A 26464-nucleotide genomic window follows, 5' to 3' on the forward strand; every position below is an offset into this window, starting at 1 on the left:
CTAATTGCCCTTGAGAATGTGGTAGTGAACTGCCTTCTTGAACTGCTGCAGTCCATGTGGTGTAGAGACACCCTTAGTGGTGTTACGGAGTGGGGTTCCAGGATTATGACCCAGTAACAGTGAAGGAATGGCGATGTGGTTCTAAGTCAGGGTGGCTTGGAGGGGAACTCACAGGTGGCGGTATACCCATGTATCTGCTGCCCTTGTCCTTCTAGATGGTGAGGGTGGTGGGTTTAGATGATGCTGCCAGAAGATCCTTGGTGAGTTTCTGCAGTGCCTCTGATCAAACTTCTGAGCCACTTTTGAAGTTAGAATTTTTAAAAGTTGTACAAAACCTCCTGGGAACAATGAACACTGTGGTATTTGAGATCATTTGTTTATGGAATTTTGTGCCAATTAATGACTGCATAATTGGAAAACTTACTAACAGTGCAATAAAGAGCCAGTTAATTTATTGAATGGAGAAACTGAGGAGTACAGCTTCCCCTGGTCATAGTGTGAACCACCAGCAATGAGGCAGATACTGTTTTCAAACACAAACATTCAGACAAGAATCATTATCGGTATTGAGAACAACAAAGAGTTTGAGGAGGAGATTGATCAATGGTAACATGATAGGATGGTGACATCTAACGATCTGAAATAGGCTAAACTTTGCCTTTGGGTCAAATTCCCCCAAAGTAAGGTTCTGCTTACATTGTCTCCACTAGACCACCAAACCTGTTCAATCTCTCTCTAGCTCTCTAACCTCCCAACAGGACTACAAGCCCTCAAGCTAATCTCCCCATTTCCAAATTCCAAGATGATTCCCCCCTTCTCCACCATCATATTCCCAGTGTGTCCTGATTCCAGGGTCATCACAACATTTGCTCACTTGCTAATTCTCCCTAATACCAGCTCTCAAGTCTATCTCTCCATGCTTTCAGCCTCCCTTCAAAGTATTCCTCATCCCAGTACTGCCAACTGCTGTGGTCCCAGCTCCCAAGGCTTCTCCAATGCTGAATGCATGACAAAAGCACCATATAAACTTCCCAATTGATCTGGAACCAATGTCAGCTACAAAAACCGTAATAAAATTCTCCATGCCAACACTGACACATGTATGTAGTCTTCCATGATCAATACTCAGTTCACTAAACCCAATGTTCTGTTGTAAAATATTTAACATTAGGCTTCAGATCAATTGTTTATGTAACATTAACTTAGCAAATCTGCCTTGGGAGTAACATTCCACCACCGCTTCAAGACAACATCCTCCATCTGTAAATATTCACTATTAGAAGTTCTGACAATGCAAACTCTCAGAGGTATATTTAATCCCTTCGTAATTGGTACCGAGAAGCCTATAAGTAGATTATAGACCACATGTTAGCCTGCTTGCTGGAACAGGGATTAGAAGCAATGGCAGAGAGTCTGGTATTCAGACAGGATGAAATACTCTGGTTAAGTCAGTGCTAGTTCCTACAATGGGCTGGATTTCACAGGGTGTTATGGTCCTATACTGCTTCCTTCCCCTCCCAAAATCATCTAAATAAATAGGGGGAGCTCACCTCACAAGCCCAATGGTTGCTCTGCAGCAATTTAATGGTGGGAACAGTGTTGGCTGCTTTAAGGTAAGATTTCTGCCCCCATCTTGGGAAGACGACCAGCCTCACAGAGCTGCTGATTAGTCAGTTGGCTCGCAGCTCTACAGCCCCATCAGCGCCACTGGGAGCTGTTGGTCACTACTGGGACTCCTCCAATGCCAAGGAACCCAAGTTAACTCCCAGGTTGGAGGTCTCAGTGAGGTGGATGAGGGAGTTGGGGGCTGCAGATTCAAGAGGATGGGTTGAAGATTAAAAGGAGGGAAACCTTCAGGAGAGGAGTGCATCCAATGGGTTCCTGGGGTCACAAAAAGGAGAAAGCCCCCCTGCCTGACACCAGCCTGCACTGGACTATTCCGACTGCCCTGCCTTGGCGTTTCCCACCATATGTACAAACACTTTGCCAAAAACGATGTCAGGAGGCGGGTCCCACGATGTCACCCTGGCAGAGTCTGCCCCGTCAGCAACACTGGCTCCCAGCGCAGCCCGATCAAAGTAGAATTTGAAAAAGAACCCCCATATCGACAAAGGCCCCTCCCTTTGACCCTGCCCAATGGAAGTCCTCCAGACTCTGCCCCATGGCACTGTGCCATGACACTGTCCCTGGAACTGCCCAGGCAGGATAACTAGAAGTGACAGGGGATGCACTTACCCATGCACCCCCGGCAGATATCCTTTGCCAGGTTCCCCTTTTACACCCCGCTGATGTGACATTATACCGGCAATGGGAGGGAAATACTAGGTGAGGGGATATTACAGTGGGAAAGCACACTAAGCTTATGTTAATGAACAGTGACGGGATTCCTGACCTTTCATGGCAGGTACACCATTGTCTAATATCGGTGTCAATATCGACAGGTCTGTTTTTAAAAATTTCTTCAAATTAATTGGGGGGGGTGGGGGATGGTTTCGGAGGGCAGAAACGGTGCCGGGGATGGAGAATCGAGAGGGTGTCCCAAAAGGCCTTTCACACAGGTGGGATTTCCCTGTCCCTGTCCCTGCACACCCTCCTCCCGCCCCCAGGCTTTTTGCGACAATTAACAATGGTTTCTTGGTCATCATTAAGACTTTTAATTCCAGATTTTTATTGAATTCAAATTTCACTATCTGCAGGGATGGGATTCAAACTCAGGTCCCCAGAGTATTACCCTGGGTCTCTGGCTTACTAGTCCAGTAACACTATTGCTATGCACGGCCTCCCCTCCCCTCATTTGTCCAACGCGCTTTAAAAAAGTACTTTATAACAGCACTTGAGTTCCTTAAAATATGGAAGGGCGGAAAGGCTTGTTACATGCAACCCTGCCAATGTCTCACATTACATGATAATCCACAAGAGGGAGACCAGAGTTATTCAGGGTTTAGTCTAAAAGATTACCCTGAAGACTATTCATATACTCTCAGGCATCATCCTAAAAGAGGGGGTGAACATTTGCAAGTTAGTTTACTAAGTAACCATCACAGAAAGGAGTGGCACGATGGAAAAAGAGCAGAATCATAGAATCTTACGTTGCAGAAGGAGCCATTCTGCCCATTGAGTCTGCACCAACCACAATCCCATCCAGGCCCTATACCCATAATCCCATGCATTTAGCCTAGTTAGTCCTCCTAACACTAAGAGGTAATTTAACGTGGCCAATCAACTTAACCCACACATCTTTGGACTGTGGGAGGAAACCCGAGCACCTGGAGGAAACCCACACAGACATGAAGAGAATGTGCAAACTCCACACAGACAGTGACCCAAGCTGGGAATTGAACCTGGGTGCCTGGCACTGTGAGGCAGCAGTGCTAACCACTGTGCCAACATGCCGCCCTTGCTATATGTTCAATTTATATAATGGGTAGCAAGCAAAAGCTCTAAGGAAATCAATAAAATTGAAGTTTCCTTTCCCGTACCCTCATTGTGATCTGTAGTCATCATTACAAAAATGTAATCAAAATCTACCAGATTAGCCAGGCACTGTGATACTTCATTGTTATGATGGCTGTGATTCCACATGATGTGTTAAGGTGGTTAGTTTTGTTGTTCTACCTTTACTGCTATTATCAGTGGCAGTGCAGTCACTGAAAACAAGGCATTTTTAATTATACAATTCTTCCCAATATGAAGACAAACGGCCCATTTCGATTTTATGAGCTGTCTCGTCTTTTATGCACACATGATGGACAAAACTAATTCCAGGAAAATCCTTCACGAGGGACATTATCTCAAGAGGTATACAATGCAGCTTCTGCCAAGGATGCAAGGGACAATTTGTCGCCAATACCCTTATTGTGTTGCAAATACAGAAATGATAAATCATGGAAAATTGCAATGTTGAATTGGACAAACAGGTTTTTGGATCATTATCTGTCCAGTGCAAGTGAAATGCAATTCATTTGAAAGGCCTGTGTTTCCTGGATCCAAGTTGTATGTTCACCACCAGGATCACTACTTAGTGAGGTCTCAATCTTGGCTTGCCCATCTGACCACAATAGTGCGGAGGGTCAGTTATATGCACCTTCGCAAAAAATGCTGAGATAATATTGAGTGGGAGACATTTCTTATATACCATTTCTTATTGTGATGGAATACTTCCCGCTTGCCTGGATGGGTGCAGCTCCAACAACATTCAAGAAGCTTGACATTCAGGACAAAGCATCCCACTTGATTGGCACCACATCTACAAACATTCAATCCCTCCACCACCAACGCTCAGCAGCAGCAATTGTGCACTATCTACAAGATGCACTGCAGCAATTCACCAAAGATCTTTAGTCAGCACCTTCCAAACTCACAACCACTTCCATCTAGAAGGACAAGGGCAGCATTTACATGGGAACACCACCCATGGGAACACATGGCAAGCTCCTCTCCAAGCCACTCACCATCCTGACTTGGAAAGAGATTGCCATTCCTTTGCAGTTGCTGGGTCAAAATCCTGAAGTTCCCTCCCTAATGGCATTGTGGGTCAACCCACAGCATGTGGACTGCAGCAATTCAAAAAGGCAGCTCACCGCCACCTTCTCAAGGGCAACTACAGATGGCAATAAATGCTGGCCAGCCAGCAACGCCCATGTCCCACGAATGAATATAAAAATAAATACACCTGCAGAATGGCAAAGTTATGGAAAAAGGTTCCTACGAGTTACCTCAAATCTTTAATGGCATCGGCTGCAGGGAGGAAGTAAAAGGAACGTTTAAATTACCCGAAGATGGAAGGGGCAGGAAGGTCTAATTAAAATGATGACTGTAAAATGATTGACCTGCTCATGGAAGTCAACAATAAATTGTGGCCGGACTTAGATATGTGGACAGAATATTTTGAGTTCTCTAAAAGCCTAAAAGTACAGGTACACTGTAAAATATTCCAAGATGCCGCTGGAGCACGGCAACTTCTTGCAAGCTGTGCCTAGCATATCCTCTAATTCTGTCTTTTACTCTCGTTACACCCTAGCTATGACTGTAACACTGCATCCTCTCCTTTCCTTCCCTATGATCAGTATGCTTGTCTATACAATGAGCAAGAAACAATTTTCACTATATATTAATACATGTGACAATAGTAAATCAAATGAAATCAAATTGCAAGGGAAACAGATACACACCATTACCTCTGTACTCAACCCAATACTAAAGGTCGACTTTTAATAACTGTTCCTAAGGTTTTGAGAAATAAATGCAATCACAATATTCTTGATCTCACTACTTATTTTCTTTAGCTTTAAATAAAACATAAAATGTGGCATTACTGCAATGCATTCCCCACTACATAACCACAGCCCCTGAAGCCATAGCCCTGTAGCCATAGCTCCTGTAGCCATATTCCCTGTAGCCATAGCCCTGCAAGTTTATTTCCCTCACATGCCTACGCAATTTCCATTTGAAATCATTGATCATCTCCAACCCCACCAATCTCAAAGGTAGAGTGTTCCAAAATGTTCCAAGTCATTACCCATCACTTGCTGCAAAAAAGAAACATTCATTTTCACATTCCCCTTGGATTTCTTGCCAAAAATCTTAAACCTATTCCCTTGTCCTTTTACCACCAGGAAGAAGTGAAAGAAAGGAAGAATTTGACATATTATAAAATTAATGATCCACAACTTGAAGAATTTAGACTTTTATTTGTTCTCTTTTCTGGGCAAAAATAGTTGTTTGGTCAGTAATTTCCAATTATCGGGGGTTGCTAAAAGCGTACCAATTGTTAGTTACTGCACTTAACGTTCTGCAGTGAGCATAATGGGAAAATAATGTACAAATGTGATAACTTCATTAAAATTATGGAGAGGTTAAAGACACAATGGTGTTTTCGCAAAGTGGCAAAAGTTGTCCAGCAGTTTAGGACAATTTGTATATCGTGGGGTATCTGATGCTCTCTCCAAGTTTCTGACCGATATACACTTTAATAACAGCATCCAGTTGTTATTCCCTCATTTTTATCAGCAAATGCTGGATCATTATTTCACCAATATATCAGGGCATCCAAAAAGACTACTGGGCAATGGACCTTTAAGCTTATATGTGTTGACTCTGGTAGTTAAACGATTGAGTGTTTGTACTTTAAATGTGAAATAGTGGTGTCACTAAATACAATAAATTAATTATATCTTTTGTTTTTCTTGCAGTTTTTGATTTAATATAATTCATACCCATAACTGGATCTGTCCTGTAATTTTTATATTCTATTATAAGATGTGGGCATCACTGGCTGGGCCAGCAATTGTTTCCCGTCCCTAATTGCCCTTGAGAAGGTGATGGTGAGCTGTCTTTTCAAACCTCTGCACTACCACCTGAGGTGTAGATACAAGCACAGTGCTGTTAGGGAGGGAGTTCCAGGAATTTGACCCAGTGACAGTGAAGAAATGATGAAATATTTCCAAGTCAGGACGACAAGTGGCTTGGAGGGGAACTTTCAGATCATGATGTTCCCATGCATCTGCTGCCGTTATTCTTCTAGGTGATAAATCAAGGTCACACGTTTGAGAGGTGCTGTCGAAGGAGACTTGGTGAGTTACTGCAGGGTATTTTGTAAATGATACACACTGCTGCCACTGTGCATTGCTGATGAAGGGACTGAATGTTTAAGGTGGTGGATTAAGCTGATTACTTTGCCCTGGATGGTGTTGGGTTTCTTGAGTGTTGTTGGAGATGCACATATCAAGGCAAGTGGATTATATTCCACCACACTCTTGATATGTGCTTTGTATTAGGTGGACAGGCTTCAGGGAGACATAAGGTGAATTACTCTCTGCAAAACTCCTATCCTTTGACCTGTTTTGTTCCCACAGTAGTTTTTGAGTAGTAAAGTTTAGTTTCTAGTCAATAGAAACTTCCAAGATGTAGCAAAATGGGAGAATTCAGCAATGATATTGCCATTGAGTATCCAGGGGAGATAGTTAGAGTTTTGAAGTTGTTCATTGCCTAGCACTTTTTTAACAAATGCTACTTCTCCCCTTTCAGCCCAAGCCTTAATGTTGTCTAGGTCTTGTTACATTTGGACATGCACTGCTTTAGTGCCTGAGGAGCTGCGAATGATACTGAATCTATCCTTGTTAGAGGGCAACTAAAAACAATTCTAACAATGATAAATGCCTGAAGGATTGACTGGAGTGGGTAGGCTGGAAAGAGACTGTTGAGGTGCCTACTGCGCATGTACTCACATGTCACAGGCAAGTCAGCCCTTTCCCATGGGTCAAACCACAACTTTAGAAAATACAGGGGTGATTCTCCCAGCCTGTTGTGCTGCTCGAGCAGCTCAATGGGTAAGGAGACATTAACGGAGGCCATTTAGCAGCTCCCTGCTGGGCGCCACAGCCTCCACGCGTCTCAGACTCCAGGTCTTCTGGAGTCATCAGCTCTGTGCCGGAAATCGGTGCAGGCCAGGGCTGAAGTCTTCAAGCCCATTAGCATCCCTCCCATTCCCCACTAGGAGTGGTTCAGTCCACTGAGGTCTACAACAGCTTCCACTAATGAGAAACTGGCAGTTGACTCTGCTGGAGTGAAGGGAGGTCAGAGTAAGGGGGAGTGGCCCTGGGCATTGCCAGCGTGGCAATACCAGCCTGGCCCCTAGGCACTCCCAAGGGGCATCTTGGCTCTGCCCACTGGGCATCATGCATTGCCAAGGAGGTGGAGCCAGAAGGGGCATGGTAGATTGGGGGCACGGCCTATAGGGGGTGATTGGCATGGGAGACCCACTGCCACATTACACTTGGATCGGTGGATCGCAAGCAGAGGATGGGAAGTGGATGGTCAATGGCTGGCCATCCAGATGGGAAGGGGGGCATGGTTGGGGTTGCCATGGGGGATTGGAATTTGCCCAATGTCTGGGAGGCCAGCGAGTGTGGGAGTTTGAGTGGCAGCGATGTGGGGTTGTGGGGCTGGCAAGCGATCAGGCTGGCCAATGATCGGGAGGCGTACATTTCAGCGCCACTGTACGTGCGCCAATCTCCACTCTGACAGATCAGCACATGCACTGTGGCCCGCTCTGTGCTATGCTGCCAGCCTCGCCAGTGGGAATAGACCCTGCCCTCTGATTTCCAACGTGAATCTTGCCAGGGCAGTCTGCAGAACTAAGAGTGTGAGAGATTAATTATGAAAATACTGCTAAAAGAAAGCACGGGGTTACTCCAATGTTTATGTGAATTCGGCACTTAGAATTTCTTGGGGGGAACTGCCCCCTACAAGTTTTGAAGGAATCATAAAATGCCAAGACAAAGTGCCATCCTTCCAGTCCACTCTGCTATAGACATGTTCGGATCCTAAAATGGTTCAGGTACAAATGGGAGAGAATAACTAAGGAGTTAGGTCTTATTGTCACTCTCAACTGTAAACTTGAAGACATTAACTGTAAACTTGAAGACATTAACATTAAATGCTTTAAAATGCTTAGAAGTAAAATGGCTACTACAGGGAATATATAGCGTCGATGCATTCAAGGAGAACCTAGATGAACATAAGAAAGAAAGGAACGGAAACTCATTGGGATAGATGGAGTGGTGGGTGGAGGTTTGTGTGACACCAGAATGGACCAGCTGGGTGAAATGGATTAGTTCTGTACTGTATATTTTATGTAAAAAATTGACCTCTATTGAGGACAAAACTGTATTTGGAAAATACAACAGGGCACTGGAAAAATCTTACTGGGTTGGAAATAAAATAGCGATGTGGGGTCTCATGTCACTCTGCATCAACAATCTTATTTAGAAAGTGTTAACCTTATCATAGTCAATCGGATGAGCACCCTACAAAAAGATACAGATGCTTCCAAAGGTGAAAATAGAGCAACTGCAAAGTCTAATTGGACAAATGAACTAGCTGGACACACAGACAAGGTCAGAGGCATGTTGTGATGATTTAGAATTGAGTACTATAACAAAACATCCCAAGGTCCAGGACATTTTACAGACAAATTAGAGTGAAGGAATTATCCCTCAATGTATAAGAACTGGTTTATACCAATGTGAAGGGAGAAAAAGGGGAGTTTGTGGTTGTGCTCTGTAGTTTTGTAAATAAACTGGTGTTAAGGAAGATGCTGGCTCCAGATTCGTCCTTTACTCAAAGTATGAACAGTGACTTTAACACATTTTGCTCCTCCTATATACTTTTTCACTTCCCCTCTAAACCTTTTATAATCAAGCCTGCTTTTTGGCTGTATAATCTGCCTGAAATATGTCTAAGACTTTTTTTCTTTTTCATCTCAAATCTCTACCTCTTCAAACCATGCTAAAAGAGTGTGGCAAATTGTCTAACAGTCTTTTCCCTTATATAAACTCAGTCGCAAATGTTCTTTTGGACAAGAGCAATCCATTCCCTCCTGTAACAAATGAACACCACAGTACACTGACTGTTTCATTGATGTAAATTTCCAAACTGCCAGAAACACTTGTAATACGCGTGGGTCATTCAGCTGAGCTGTGGTGATGTCCTTGCAGGGAATGGCTTGCAGTCTTTCTCATGACATTGCAATCTCAGAAAAAAAAACAGGAGACTTCTCAAGTTTCAATGAGGAAAATGACTGGGTGCCACACGTTGAAGTTTGTATGGGAACATTTTTTATTTATTCATTTAAGGGATGTGAGCGTCGCTGGCTAGGCCAGCATTTAATCATCCTAATGTCTACTGAGAAGGTGAGCTGCCTCCTTGAGCCACTGCAGCCCCTGAGGTGTACCCACTGTTAAGGAATGAGTTCCAGGATGTTGAACCAGCAACAATAAAGGAACGGTGATATATTTCCAAGTCAGGATTGTATGTGGCTTGGAGGGGAACTTCCAGTTGTTGGTGTTCCCATGTATCTGCTGCCCTTGTCCTTCTGGATGATAGCAGCCATGGATTTGGAAGATGCTGACTAAGGAGCCTTGGTGCATTCCTATGGCCTAGTGGCACAGTGGTTAGTACTGCTCCCTTACAGTGGCAGGGACCCAGGTTTGACTCCTGGCTTGGGTCACTGTGCAGAGTTTGCACGCTCTCCCCGTACCTGCTGGTTAGGTGCATCGACCTGAACAGACACCGGAATGCAGCAACTAGGCGATTTTCACAGTAACTTCATTGCAGCGTTAATGTAAGCCTACTTGTGACACTAATAAATTAACTTTAAACTTGAATGCATGACAGTATACACACACAAGCACGCACACTACTTAACGTAACTATATACACATGAACTGGGTATTAAATGTAACAGCACACACCGACACACACTAGTTGGATGTCCTGCTGTGGTTCAGCTGATATTCTCCTCTGAGTCAGAGTTCTGGGTTGAAATTCCACCCAGGACTTGAGCACAAACATTTAAAGTGCTGTCCTCCAAATTAGACTTTAAACTGAACCCCATCCGCCTGCTTGATTGGATCAGTGATCCTATGCCAAAAAAAGGTTGGAGTGTTACCCCTGATGTACTCACCAATACATATCACTGCAGTCAAAAGTGGATCATCCAGTCATTATAAAGTTGCTGTTAGTGGGAGTTTGTAGTGTGCAAATTACCTGCCATGTGTCCCACATCACAACACTTCAGAAAATACTTCATTGACTGTAAAGTATTTTGAGAAGTCTGGTGGTTTCAACGAAGCAGCATCAGTCCAATTCTTTTCTTTCAGTTAGTGTGTGTGCACAGTTACACTAAACATCCAGTTAGTGTGTGTGTACACAGTCACACTAAAGAGCCAGTTAGTGTGTGTGTACACAGTTACACTTAACACCCAGTTATTGTGTGCGTACACAGTTATTTAAACACCCAGTTATTGTGTGTGTACACAGTTATCTAAACAGCCAGTTAGTGTGTGTGTACACAGTTACACCAAAGAAAAACTGTGTACACGCACACTAACTGGCTGTTTAGTGTAACTGTGTACATACACACTAACTGGCTGTTTAGTGTAGCTGTGTACACACACACTAACTGGGTGCTTAATGTAACTGCATACACACACTAACTGGGTGTTTAATGTAACTGTGTATACACACGAATTGGGTGTTTAATGTAACTGTGTGCACACACACTAACTGGGTGTTTAATATCACTGTGCACACCCACACACTAACTGGCTGTTTAGTGTGACTGTGTACACACACACTAACTGGATGTTTAGTGTAACTGTGTACACACACTAACTGGCTGTTTAGTGTAACTGTGTACACACACACACACACTAACTGGCTATTTAGTGTCACTGTGTACACACACACACACACACCAACTGGCTGGTTAGTGTAACTGTGTATACACAGACACACACAAATACACACACACTCTAACTGGATGTTTAGTGTAACTGTACACACACACACTAACTGGGTGTCCATATAACTGTGTACATACATACACTAACTGGGTGTTTAGTGTAGCTGTGTACACACATACTACCGGGTGTTTAGTGTAACTGTGTACACACACTAACTGGCTGGTTAATGTAACTGTGTATATACACACACACTAACTGGATGTTTAGTGTAACTGTACACACACACTAACTGGGTATTCATACAACTGTGTACATACACACTCTAACTGGCTGTTTAGTGTAACTGTGTGCCCTATAGAATGTGTTCTGAATGAAAAAAAAAACTTTCATTGCAGTCATTTAATCTCCACGAGTGGTTTCAAATCCGGTTGCTAGCGAATAAGCTGAAGCAACAGTGAGTACCATGTGTACAGAGAGTTCTTTCAGGGTAGGATGTACATCCTGATTTTCTTTGTTGCAATTCAGGGCTGAGCACAAATATTAGAGGAGTTATTTTTAAAAAAAGCAAGTCAATTAACTTTCTGGGCGTATAACAGAAGTTGGAATATACCTTCACAAACAAGGAGACCTCATGCTCTGCTTGTTCCAAAGTGTTGGGGTAAATATTGAATAGCGCGGTGTTACTGTCCTGTTCCCTCTCTCCTTCCTCTGTCTCAGGATTGCAGTGCTGGTTTTCATCCGTCTGCGGGGATTCGCCGCCTTCCCTCTCTCCCGAGTGATTCGGGACGATCCCCAACTCTGCAGCCTCCTCTCTCGCTGCGGTTCTCCCGCCGCCTCCCAGCTGGCTGGCCATCCTCCCTCACTCAGAGTGTAGGAGCAGAGAATTCAGCCCCCTGGGCTTGGAGATCACTGGCAACTGCTGCCCACCTTCCCAGAAAGGATGGATTAGCAGTTCATCAAAGACACTGCGCATGCTTCGCAAATCCTTCCCAGCACAAAGGAGGATTAGAACAAGGAGTAAGAGAGAGGGAGAAATTCTAGCAGATGGGGCTGGGAATGCAAGACGCGCTTCAGTACAAAGTCGAGAGGAATAGTGAGATCAGAAGGGGGGAAACTGACAAACTGATGAAATGACTACTACTGATCCTAACTGGTCTTGTATATCTTCAAATGGAACTCCAGTTCAGAGCAGTACTAGGCACCTCCAAGTTTCTGCTGGTGTTTCATCTGATTTTGTGTTAACAATTATTAGCCTCCTTCTGCACTGTAGGGATTCTATGGTTCTAACACAATGTTCACTCAAATTTACATGGTGGGGGTGAAGCCGTGATTAGGTAGAGGAAGCTAGACTATTGCACTGGGGGTGTGTTGACGCCTGCCATGGTGGTTTGCCTATGCTAGGGTAGACTAAAGGATCAGGATAGACAGTGAGGTTAAACTGAGGCTTTACCTGATGCACGTTTTCAAAGCCATCTCAACCTTTTGGCTAAGATGAAGTGATTTTGGTTAAAGTGCAGTGCCTCATCCTGTCAGCTTGGATCTTGTTTGATCAAGCCTGAAATGGGATGCAATGTTTCACCTTGTTGCCTTGGATGTGGTTTGTACGTCATGTGGGAACCATGATTGGACTTAATTTGTTTCTTTTTAATTAGAGTACCAAAAAAATCACCAAAAACAAAAAAAAAGTTTGCTCAGAAGATCCCCGGTATGGACTTAGATTGATTAGCTATGCTAAATTGACCCTAGTGTCAGAGGGGATCAGCAGGGTAAATGAGGGTTATGGGGATAGGGCCTAGGTGGGATTGTGATCAATACAGACTTGATGGGCCAAATGGCTCCTTCTGTATTGTAGAGATTCTATGATTCTGTGGAGGGATTGCCTTGGGCTAGCGCTTAATATAAAAAAGGATAGCAAGAGTTTTTATAAATATATAAAAAGGAAGAGGCTGGCTAGGGTGAACGTTGGACCCTTAGAGGATGAGAAAGGGGACCTAGTGGTAGGGGATGGGGATATGGCTAAGGTATTGAATAACTTTTTTGTTTCTGTCTTCACGGAGGAGGACGTGAATAATTTGCCAGGTGTTAGCGATGGAAAGGTGGTAGGACTGGAGGGTCTTAATGACATTACTGTTACTAGAGAGGCGGTGCTTGACAGACTGGAGGGGCTGATTGTGGACAAGTCCCCAGGACCGGATGGAATGCATCCGAGGGTCCTGAAAGAAATGGCGGAGGTTATAGTGGATGCATTGGTGGTTATTTTCCAGACGTCGCTGGATTCCGGGGAAGTGCCGGAAGATTGGAAAACGGCTAATGTTACGCCGTTGTTTAAGAAGGGTGCCAGGCAAAAGGCAGGGAATTATAGGCCGGTTAGTTTAACGTCTGTGGTAGGTAAAATGTTAGAATCCGTCATTAAGGAGGAAATTGCGAGGCATCTTGAAGGCAATTGCTTGATAGAGCAGACGCAGCACGGTTTCATTAAAGGGAAGTCGTGTCTGACAAATTTACTGGAGTTCTATGAGGATGTGTCTAGGGCGGTGGATAGAGGACAGCCGGTGGATGTGGTCTTTCTAGATTTTCAGAAGGCGTTTGACAAAGTACCTCATAAGAGGTTATTGCAGAAGGTCAGGGGACTTGGAGTTGGGGGTAGGGTGTTAGCGTGGATAGAGGATTGGTTGTCAAATAGGAGGCAGAGAGTGGGGGTCAACGGGTGCTATTCGGATTGGCGGATGGTGACTAGTGGAGTGCCCCAGGGGTCGGTGCTGGGGCCTCAGCTTTTTACCATTTATATAGATGATCTGGAGGAGGGAACCGAGTGTAGGGTGTCGAAATTTGCGGATGACACCAAGATTGGGGGAACGGCAAATTGTGCGGAGGGTGTGGAGAGTCTGCAGAAGGATCTAGATAGGCTGGGCGAATGGGCCAGGAAATGGCAAATGGAATTTAATGTTGGCAAGTGTGAGGTGGTCCACTTTGGTAGGAAGAATGGTAGGAAGGACTATTACTTACGGGGCGAAAAACTGCAGCAGGCGACGGTGCAGAGGGACCTCGGGGTCCTTGTGCATGAGTCGCAAAAACCCAGCTTGCAGGTGCAGCAGGTGGTCAGGAAGGCGAATGGGACGCTGGCCTTCATAGCGAGGGGGATTGAATATAAAAGTAGGGAGGTCTTGCTGCAGCTGTATAGGGCATTGGTGAGGCCGCAGCTGGAGTACTGTGTGCAGTTTTGGGCGCCGCACCTGCGCAAAGATATTTTGGCCTTGGAGGGAGTGCAGAGGAGGTTTACTAGGCTGATACCGGAGTTGAGAGGGTTGAACTATGAGGAGAGGCTGAATAAACTAGGCTTGTACTCGGAGTTTAGAAGAATGAGGGGAGATCTCATTGAGACGTATAAGATGATGAATGGGATGGATAGGATAGAGGTGGAGAGACTCTTCCCACTGAAAAAAGACAGTAGGACTAGGGGGCACAGCCTCAAGATAAAGGGGAGGCGTTTTAGAACGGAGTTGAGGAGGAACTTCTTCACTCAAAGGGTGGTGAATCTCTGGAATTCTCTGCCCGTTGAAGTGGTGGAGGCTGCCTCGCTAAATATTTTCAAGAAGCGGGTTGATGGGTTTTTGATAAGAGAGGGGATTAAGGGTTATGGGGAGAGGGCCGGAAAGTGGAACTGAGCCACGACAGATCAGCCATGATCTTATTGAATGGCGGGGCAGGCTCGAAGGGCCAGATGGCCTACTCCTGCTCCTATTTCTTATGTTCTTATGTTCTTATGTTCTTATGAAGTAAAGTTTGATTGTTAATCACAAATAAAACTTACATTAACACTGCAATTGAGTTACTGTGAAATTACTGTGAAACATGAGGAAAGGTTAAACAAGTTGGTACTCTACTGATTGGAATTCAGATCAGTGATTACTGATCTCATTGAAACATACAGGAATCTTAAGGGTCTTGACATGGTAAATGCCAGGAAAATGTTTCCCCTCATGGGAGAGGCTAGGATCAAAAAGAAGTCTGAGAATAAAGGGGTGCTGATTTAAGACTTAGATGAGAAGGAATTTGAAGGGATTTCATAGGCTTTGAGCTTTCCATGAAGGCTCAGAGACTTGAAATAAATGCTGTGTTAAAAGGATGGGACTGAGAGAGCAACTGTGGGGAAAGGAATCACCTTCATGAAAGTGATTGACTTCACTCAGAGGACTTGAAAGGGGTCTTCTCACACCGGCAGCTTCTTAGAGAAAGAGGAGTCCCTTCTGCTGAATGGAGTCTTGCTGGAATTTGGAAGCTCACCCGGTGTCCAGGGGGCATGGGTTAAAACTGTTGCGGCTACCTCAAAACTTTCAGCTGACAAACTAGAATGAAGACTTTGACTGGAGCGATGCCTGAAATCACCATGCCAGAAGTGATTTGAAGGTTTCCCAGGGCTAGAAGGTGCAGTCAGACACAAGACCCTTCACGCAAGGGAGAGTGCCAAATTCAGCCCTTTTCCCCCAACCCAAGCCCATCCAATCCCCAGGACCCTTGCGGGTCCCTTCCTCTGGTCGTAGAGGACAGTAAGAAGTCTCCAGGTTAAAATCCAATAGGTTTATTGGTAGCACAAGCTTTCGGACGGTTGCTCCTTCTTCAGGTGAGTAAAGAGTTGTGTTCACAAATAAGGCATACGTAGACACAGACTCAATTTACAAGATAAAGGTTGGAATGCAAGTCTTCACAGGGAATCAAGTCTTTACAGGTACAGACAATGCAAGTGGAGAGAAAGTTAAGCGCAGGTTAAAGAAGTCTGAAGCCAAGAAGTTAGTGAGATTTTGCAAGCCTGGGCAAGTCATGGGGGTTACAGGTAGTGTGACACAAACCCAAGATCCTGGTTGAGGCCATCCTTGTGTGTGCGGAACTTGGTTATCAGTTTCTACTCAGCGATTCTGCATTGTGTGTTGTGAAGACCGCCTTGGAGAAAGCTTACCCAAAAATCAGAGGTCAAATTGTATGACATGAACCCAAGATCACGGTTGAAACCGTCATCATGTGTGCAGAACTTGGCTATCTATAACCCCCATGACTTGTCTGGGCTTGCAACATCTCACTTACTGTACTGTATGGAGACAATATACATCTCTTTAACCTATGCTCAATGCTATCTCCACTCACATTGCCTGCACCTTTAAAAATTGATTAGCTGTAAAGACTTGCATTCTAATCAGTATTCTGTAAACTGTGTGTGCCTTTATATGCTCTGTTTGAGACCAGAACTCTCCAATCATCTGACGAAGGGGCAACCCCGAAAGCTTGTGTGTTTACTATCAGATAAACTTGTTGGACTCTAACCTGGTGTTGTGAGACTCCTTACTATGTTTACCCCAGTCCAACACCAGCATCTCCACATCATAACTATACAAGAAAGCCAGATACAATCTAAGGAGATCCATCAAAGATGCCAAAAGACAGTACCGGACCAAGCTAGAGTCCCAGGCTAGCCACACCAACCCCCACCAACTATGGCAAGGTCTGCAAGACATAGCAGGCTGCAAGATGAAGACGTGTAAAATCGCCGGCTCCAACACTGATGAGCTCAATGCATCCTACACCCATTTTGAGCAAGAGATCAGCAAGACACTGCTCCCCACTCTGGAAGCCCTGAATGAACCTGTATGTGAGGTCACCATTGCAGATGTCAGAGCAGCTTTCTTGAAAGTCAACCATCGGGAAGCAACTGGTCCAGATGGAGTACCCAGAAGAGCACTCAGATCCTACACGGTTCAGCTGATGGAGGTATTCACAGACATTTCAACCTCACTTTACAACAATCTGAGGCCCCTTTCTGCTTCAAGAAGACGACCATCATCCCGGTACCTAAGAAAAACCAAGCAGTGTGCCTTAATGGCTATTGGCCGATGGCTCTGACATCCAACATTATGAAGTGTTTCAAAAGGTGAGTCATGGCATGAATCAATTCCAGCCTCCCGGACTACATGGATCCACTACAGTTTGCCTACTGCCGCAACAGGTCCACAGCAGATGCCACCTCCCTGGCCCTGCACTCAACCCTGGAACACCCAGATAACAAGGACATCTAAATCAGACTCCTAGTTATTGACTACAGCTCAGCCTTTAACACTATTATTCCCACAAAACTCATCTCCAAACTCCAGGGCCTAGGCCTCAGCACCTCCCTTTGTGGCTGGATTGTGAAGTTCCTAACCCACAGATCACAATCAGTAAGGATAGGCAACAATGCCTCCTCCACAATCATCCTCAACACTGGTGTCCCACAAGGCTATGTTCTCAGCCCCTACCATACTCCTTACACACCTACGACTATGTGGCCAAATTCCCCTCCAATTCAAAAAGTTTGCTGACGACACCACCGTAGATGGTCGGATTTCAAACAATGATGAGACAGAGTACAGGAATAAGGTAGAAAATCTGGTGAACTGGTGCAGCAACAATAATCTCTCCCTCAATGTCAACAAAACAAAGGAGATTGTTATCAACTTCAGGAAGCATAAAGGAGAACATACACCTGTCTTCATTAACAGGGACGAAGTAGAAAGAGTCGAAAGCTTCAGGTTTTTAGGTATCCAAATCACCAACAACCTGTCCTAGTCCCCCATGCCGACACTATAGTTAAGAAAGCCCACCAACACCTCTACCTTTTCAGAAGACTAAGGAAATTTGGCATGTCAGCTACCAGTCTCATCAACTTTTACCATAGAAAGCATTCTTTTTAGTTGTATCACAGCTTGGTATGGCTCCTGCTCTGCCCAAGACTGCAAGGAACTACAAAAGGTCGTGCATGTAGCCCAATCCATCACGTAAACCAGTGTCCCATCCACTGATTCTGTCTACACTTCCCTGTGCCTTGGCAAAGCAGCCAGCATAATTAAGGACCCCACACATCTTAGACATTATCTCTTCCACCTTCTGGAAGTTTGAGATCTCATACCAACCGACTCAGGAACAGTTCTTCCACGCTGCTGTCAGACTTTTGAATGGACTTACCTCGCATTAAGTTGATCTTTCTCTGCACCATAGCTATGACTGTAACACTACATTCTGCATGCTCTTATTTCTTTCTCTACGTACGGTACGTTTTGAGTGTATAGCACACAAGAAACAATACTTTTCACTGTATATTAATACATGTGTTAATAATAAATCAAATCAGATCAAATCAAATCACAGGATCTAAATCACAAGTTCCCTGCGACTCTTCCCAAAACCTTAAACCTGTGTCCCCTAGACCTTGTGCTTTTCTTTGTCTCCTTTATCTAAACCCAACTGAATCTCAAACACTTCTATCAAATTTCCCTTCAATCTCCTTTACTCCACAGTGACCAACCCCAACCTGTTTTTCCAGTCTGACCTTGTAACTAAAATGCCTCATCCAACTCAGGGACCCTCAAACTCTTTGTGAAAAGTGTTGACCAATAAATAAGACGGAAATAATATCTGGTGCAACCTAAACATCTGTTCACACTGATCACCTGGCTAATCCAGGGTAAGGTGCAGGTCCAGCATTGATTCCATTACGTCACTTGCAGTACAATATACCAAAACATATCAAATTCATTCAAAGCCTTAACAAGCCATCCATCAGTCTGGGGCTGAATTTGAAATTAGATTCCACTGAGACGATAATGGGGTAGGTTGTAGTTTCCATTGTCAAGCAGTAAAGTTCTTCATCAGCTGCCAATTTTCTTTTCCATTGAAGTCACTCGTAATCGATCCACATCAACACTGTTACAGTGGTAAAGATTAAAATCTGTCTTGAAGGTTCTGAAATTTCTATGGATCCTACTCCGCTGGTGCAAGGGCGGTGTAATCAGACCATTATTTGTCTTACCCAACACAGAAGAGTCTACTTAGCAACATAGGAGCAGGAGTAGGCCATTCAGCCCATCGAGCCTGCTCTATCATTCACTACAATCATGGCTCATCAGAAATTTCAATGCCTTTTGTACCCACAATCCTCATTACCATAAATCTGCAAAAATAGTAAATATGAATGTTAAAATCTTCTTGCAATTGCACCTTTAGTCTCACATCCAAAAGACGTACTGGTTTAGGTGCATTGACCATGCTAAATCCTCCCTCAGTGGACCCAAACAGGGGCAGGATTATGGCCACTTGAGAATTTTCACAGTAACTTCATTGCAGTGTTAATGTAAGCCTATTTGTGACTCTAATAACTAAACTTTAAACATGATTTATTTTCCTTTTCCAGTCATAACATGAAGACCCACGCGTATCACTTACAACGGTCCACTCTGGCCTCAAAATTAACAATGGAAGAATAGTTGGATGATACTGAAGTCAGTAAATACACAGAACAGCCTCCATTTTCATTCAACTTCTGTCATTGTGATCTGCCCATCATGCAGTGGACGCTCAGTGTGTCTAGAAAAAGGGGGCACCACAAGATGAACTGTCAGTCGAGATCTCCTGGTCAACAGATACAGGGGTGATGCAAAAACATTGGCTATAGTCAGCAGAAAACTCTGTCTGCCTTATACACCTCTAGATGTGGGAGTGACTAAGCCTAAGGAAAGGTTGGGTGGTGGAAGAGGTTTTCTTTGCAGTTCTGGGAGCAAGATTTAAATTCTGTCAGAATGATGGGATAAAAAATTATTTTCTCTACTAATTGTAAAAATATTCTGCATTACACTGGCTCGAGGTTAGTCAGAGCCAGAATAAGCTCTTGGAGAAAAGTGCCCATAAACAAAAAGTATTTTATAGAAATGTCAGTATATGATTTTTTTTAATCCACAGTCCTATATTAACTATTTAGAAGAGAGTTTATTTTATATCGGACCTGGAATTCGTCTAAAACTAACAAAAATTGTTTTCAATTTTTCAATTTAAATGTACTCAAACTCACTGAACATACCTTTCCCCATCGTTCCTGAAGTTTCCTAATTTAATTACTGTTTAACTTTATCAGAGCATTTTGGTAAACAGTTGAATTCCGTAATCCTGCCGAAATGTAATTTATGTTCTAGATAGTGTAACTTGGCACAATGACTATTCACCATCATCACTTCACTGACTTTCTGAACTTTTACTTTGCAATGCTTTTCATTGATAACCGATGGTAATGAAAAATATGTTAACAATTAGATATCAGATTCACAATAACTTTACATTTTATATGCCTGAAATTCTCTTTCAAACATTCCAACATACTTAAGAGAAAAAAAATCTGATAATCTTAATTTATATCATTGAATTTTTGTCTATGCTACAAACATTTATTCCTTTTTAGCACTTTTGCTGGTGATTTGGGTGATCTTTACACAATAAATGTAGCATCAATTTTATTCTTTATTTTCTCTTGGGTGTTGGCATCACTGATCACCCATTAATTATTGCTCATCCCTACTCAACAGAGAGCATTGAGTCAAATACATTGCCTGGGCATGTTCTTTTTGCTTGCAGAGGACAGGTCCCTGTCTAGCAACCTAAAGTGAGCTACAGCCCAACTGACAATCTTAAATTTGTTGTTCATTTTTAGCACACTGGGATTGTTTAGCAAGTGTGATCCAATCATAGAATCACACCTAATAACAGACATTATGGCTGGAATTTTACTGCCCCACCCACCACGGGAATTGAACCAGGCGAGGGCCAGACAATGGGAAAGTCTGTTGACCTCTGGTGGGATTTTAAGATTTTGGGACAAGCAAGGCCATAAAATCCTGCCCTGTGTTCTGAGTGTTACAGGCACAGGTTGCTTCAGATCTCCACCTATTGCAAACAGCTGAAGGGACATGTTGCTTGGTATGATCCACCAGTTATTGGGATGTATGATACATATACCTGGCATCACGCTGTTGCTGAAATTCATATCTCGTATTACTAATTTGTATGGTAAGCAGAATTTCTTTTGGACTTGACAGCAGCATCCTGTTACATTAACTCAGACCATTGTGTCTAACACATTCTGTGACTGGGCAGCGCTTACTGAACAATCCTGAGTGTAATAAGAGTTACACTAATAACCAATTTAAGATTAATAGTCAGGTTCACATGTAGCACATTTATGTTTGCTAGAAAACCAGATATATTCATATACAGAGGCCTGTCTTTGGCAGGAAAAAGCAATATGTCCAAACATTGCTTCTTTTTTGAATAAACAATTACATTGGGAGTTAAAGTATGTCAAGATCAGCGTAGATACAGATGGCAGATTCTCTTCCCTGACATTATGAACATTTTCTGGTGCCTATCTGTCATTCTACATACTGCTAGGTTTTAAGTTTATATTAACAGTGTCACAAGTGGGCTTACATTAACACCACAATGAAATTACTATGAAAATCCCTTAGTCACCACACTCTGGTGTCTGTTCGGGTTCGCTGAGGGAGAATTTAGCGCAGCCAATGCACCAAACCAACATACCTTTTGGACTGTGGGAGGAAACTGGAGCACCCAGAGGAAACCCACGCAGACACAGGGAGAACATGCAATCTCTGCATAGACAGTGACCCAAGCCAGGAATCGAACTTGGCTCCCTGGCGCTGTGAGGCAGCAGTGCTAGCTACCATGCCACCCACAAAAGTATAAAGTTATTTAGCTTCTTACTGATAAACTTTGTGGTCCAAATCCACAAAGACATTATCAACTTTGGATTTACACAACCATTAAATAGCAAAATCATTTAATTATCAAGACTAAACTGGAGTGTAAATGCTACAACAAAAGTTGATCCATTACCAATGCATTCTTTTCTGTAAACCAGTTTCATGGCTTACCCAGCACTTCAGGTTCATTAGCTTGATGCTTCCTCATAAGAACATAAGAAATAGGAGCAGGAGTAGGCCATCTAGCCCTTCAAGCCTGCCCTGCCATTCAATAAGATCATGGCTGATCTGTCGTGGCTCAGTTCCACATTCCCACCCTCTCCCCATAACCCTTAATCCCCTCTCTTATCAAAAACCCATCAACCCGCGTCTTAAAAATATTTAGCGAGGCAGCCTCCACCACCTCAACGGGCAGAGAATTCCAGAAATTCACCACCCTTTGAGTGAAGAAGTTCCTCCTCAACTCCGTTCTAAACCGCCCCCCCTTTATCTTGAGGCTGTGCCCCCTAGTCCTACTGTCCTTTCTGAGTCTTACACAACTATTACAAGGTCAGGAATTCCTACCCATTAAATGCTGTTGAGACTGAATTCCATGCAAATCAAAGGGTAGGAAATGAGGCAAGAATCATGTGAGAGGAGTGGATATATATTGAGCCACATTCTGGTCAGTCTGTAACATGGGAATTTTGAAACTACTGATTTTTCACTTTGAACATAACAACTGGATACAGCATGTGAACTGTTGGCTGTTACATAAAATACAGGTGGTTGGTGTGTATGAAAATGGAGGCAGTGGAAAAATTCAAATCCCTTCAAGCTCTCTACCAGTAAATTAGATTAACACCTTGTCCTCAGGACTGTCAGGCATCGCTCACGTTGTCTTAAAATACTCTACATTGTTCGACACCCGTTTTAAAAATTAAAACAGCCCATTTTGGTTTAAGAAAGTATGTGAACTCTTTTGTATTTTTTTGTGGTCTGAAGTCACATATCCTTACAAATCACCTGGACAAATCAATATGCTATAAGGTGACTACATGAATTAAACATTAATCAGTATCTCATGCCAGACTTTCCCTCTTGAAGCAGCTGTTTCCTGACACACGTGTCCAAATACCATCCCAATTTAGGAATACTACTCCTGAGAAAGTGTAAAACAACCATAGAAATCGGATGTTGCCCTCTGCCCTTCTGAACTGATCTCCTATTCAATGGTGTCTCGCTCTCTCTCTCTCTTTCTCTCTCACTGCCTCTGGAGCTCACCCACTCCATATGTCTCTTTGTCTCCACTTAGTGGGCAAAAGGAGCATTTTCCCACACGCCGTGCTTGGTTTCCTATTTTTAATTCGATGATGGTTAAGGTCTGTTGCTGTCAATACCACAAATATATTAACTGCAATTGTTGGACAGTGGCCAGTTGTGACCCTCTTTCCTCAAGAGGCGGCTTATACAATCTGCAAAGCCAAGCTACAGACTACCAACACCGCGCTATGAACAACTGTTCCATTTCGCATTCCCACTATTTTAGTTTCTTCTTTCAAGCACAAGTTACTTCTGAAATTAATTTGAAGCATTACCTTTCACTGAAATTTCTAATTCCTTCTCAGTAAATCTGAAGCTAAAAGAATTTCCATTTTCATTGCGTTAACCTCCTTGACTCGATTTGTTTGAAGGGTCTGTCTGAAATTTAGTCCTGCTGATAAGGTAGAGAAACCATTCCATTACCTTTATCAATGTCATGGTATCTCCATTAATGGGTTTGGAGGGAAGGCCCGATTTCCCTCCTCTCTCTCTTCTCAAAGTTATTGATCCATCTTTTATTTCTTCTCCGATGAAGAGAAATGTTTTCTCTCAGAGGGTGGTGGATGGCATGGTGGCACAGGGATTAGCACTACTGCCTCACAGTCCCAGGGACCTGGGTTCAATTCCCAGCTTGGGTCACTGCCTGCAAGGAGTCTGCACATTCTCCCTGGGTCTGTGTGGGTTTCCTTCAGGTGTTCCAGTTTCCTCCCACAGTCCAGAAGACATGCATTGGTCATGCTAAATTCTCCTTCAGTATAGCTAAACAGGCGTCAGACTGCAGTGCCGAGGGGATCTTCGCTAACAAATGAACTCTTTGGAATTTTCTTCCACAAAAGGCAGGGGAAGCAGTGTCTTTGAATATGTTTAAGGCAGAGGTGGATAGATTCTTGATGTGCAAGAGGGGGAAAGGTTTTTGGGGTAGGCTGGAATGTGGAGCTGAGGTTACTATCAGATCAGCCGTGATCTAGTATGGCAGGAGCAGGCTCGAGGGGCCGAGTGGCCTTCTCCTGCTCTGAGTTTTCATGTTCTGTGTATTTCACCATTTGCAACCTATGAAAAAATTTCCTTCCCCAATATACCTTTACAAAATACACACACACAATATAGCATCTGCATGTACTGCCTAAATATTAGTCCTCAAATGCCAATGGTTACTCTAGTTCTATTGTCTTAATTCAAAATGAACACCCCTCCCACTGCACCCCACACGGCCTCACATTCATGCCCTACTAAGCAAGCACTATGAGAGGAAACTCAGTGCTGGTGGTGTGGCCAGTTTTAAAGACAGAGACATTTGCAGGCGCAGGATTTAATGGACTGACTTACAAGTTGATCTAATATTTCAGACATATTGTGATGAGGAACATAGTTCATTTCCACTCTAATTTCCACAATTTATTATGCTGATCGACTTGCTTGAACACAGATTACACATGTAAATGATTGCAATCAGCAAGAAACTCCAGGCTTCTTAAGTACATTGTTAGAATCATAGAGTCCCTACAATGCAGAAGGAGGCCGTTCGGCCCATTGAGTCTGCACTGACCACAATCCCACCCAAATCCCTATTCCAATAGCCCGACAGATTTATCCTAGTTAGTCCCCCTGACACTAGGGTCAATTTAGCATGACCAGTCAACCAAACCTACAGGTCTTTGGAGTATGCAAGGAATCCGGAGCACCCAGAGAAAACCCATGCAGACACGGGGAGAATGTGCAAATTCCACACAGACAGTGACCAGGGGCCAGAATTGAACCCAGGCCCCTGAATCACTATGCCACCATGCACCCCATGGTAAACTACTATGCCACCATTCTAATATATTACATCCTGAAGAGGATGATCTGGAGTTTGAGTGATTGCCTGCGAACTTCTGGTCTGTAAACCAAGAAGCAAATTGTAATGAGCTCAGCAAGACTCATGAGGTTGGCCTCTTGGAGTATGAGCTCCCTGATTGAGGTAATGACTATCTGCCCAGTCAGGGAGTCCCACCTGTATATATTATGAGGAGTGTCAGGGCTACTGACACTCCAGATTCTGACTTTGTGCCTGAGCACTCTTAGGAGTGGGATCGAGTTTGTAAATAAAAGGGAATCTGGTGAAGGGACACCAGCTGCTGAGGGGATATTTCACTAATGTTTCATTTTTAAATTCTGTTATTTTAGTGTTTTATAATGCCAAGTCATTAGGTAATAAATTAAACCGCATCAATTTAGGCATCAGCACTGTTAATCCAGTGTCGCTCTGTCTCTATTCAAAACCTTTATCTGGTTTTGGACTTGCTGAAAAGTGGCTGTCTGCTCAAGGGCAAAATAAGGCTGCAATGTGTGCATAAAGGCACTGTGCAACAACATGCAATCACATTGTCTTAAAGGATGCACCAACCACTGAAATTCATGTATCTCAGTCTGCTTAGATACCTTCAGGTCTGATCCTTTTTAAACTCAAGCTGCTGATTGGGTTGGCAGAACATCAGTCAAAAAGGATTAGTATCTGTTCTTTCAACACACGGTCATTTAGGTCACCGTGCAGTATTACTCGGAAATCTTTTTCTACATATGACTGCATCAGCTTGATGTTAAACGGCAAGTTTGCAGCCTGCTGAAACTTACAAACATTAATCTTCTTTAAAAAGCTGAATTAGAAACCTAGTTTAATGTTTCGCCAGAATTTGTACAGGGTAAAATCACATTGTAAAATAAAATGCAGATTAATACCCAGTAAAGTAAAGGAAACTAAGACACTGGCCAGGATTTTACCAGTCCCCTACTGTTAGGCTGGGAGGTGGGGGCAAATATTCCAAAAGTGGGAATCATAGAGGGTCATCCAGTTCCTAATCATAGAACTCCTACAGTGCAGAATGAGGCCATTCTACCGTTCAAGTCTGCACTGACTCTTTGATACAGCATCTTGCCCAGGTCCACTCCCATACCCCCCATAATCCCACACATTTACCCCACTATCCCCCTAACACTAAGCGGCGAATTCAGCATGGCCAATCCACCTAACCTGCACATCTTTGGACTGTGGGAGGAAACCAGAGCACCTGGCAGAAGCCCACGCAGACACAGGGAGAATGTGCAAAGTCCATAGAAATAATCACCCATTTCTGGGATCGAACCCAGTTCCCTGGTGCTGTACGGCAGCAGTGCTAACCATTATGCCACCATGCCACCCAATGGAAGCCAGCACTTTACTGGTTTTGAAATGGCACCCCCCCCTCACCACCACTGTGTAGGGAGACTGCCAGATACATTGAAATAGAGTCCCAGTGGTTTCTAGTATTGGGGGTGATGGGGAGCATGGTCTTTCTTCCCCCCCCCCCAACTTGCCCCTAGATGGTC

At 43.7% G+C, this 26464-nt stretch overlaps 1 protein-coding gene across 2 annotated transcripts in view; it reads right to left on the reverse strand.

The window, feature by feature from the left end:
* The window catches only part of LOC145353177 (chloride intracellular channel protein 4-like), a 53529-nt gene extending 41340 nt beyond the window's left edge, over positions 1–12189 (reverse strand). For both annotated transcript variants that reach the window (XM_080203646.1, XM_080203645.1), the window contains exon 1: positions 11857–12189. In XM_080203646.1, the coding sequence (XP_080059772.1) occupies positions 11857–12099 (243 nt within the window). In that variant the 5' untranslated portion in view covers positions 12100–12189. The remainder of the gene's footprint in view (positions 1–11856) is intronic.
* Between the last annotated feature and the right edge of the window lie 14275 nt (positions 12190–26464).

Source organism: Carcharhinus amblyrhynchos, chromosome 15, assembly GCF_965287045.1.
Source record: "Carcharhinus amblyrhynchos chromosome 15, sCarAmb.v2.hapA, whole genome shotgun sequence".
Lineage (NCBI taxonomy): Eukaryota > Metazoa > Chordata > Chondrichthyes > Carcharhiniformes > Carcharhinidae > Carcharhinus > Carcharhinus amblyrhynchos.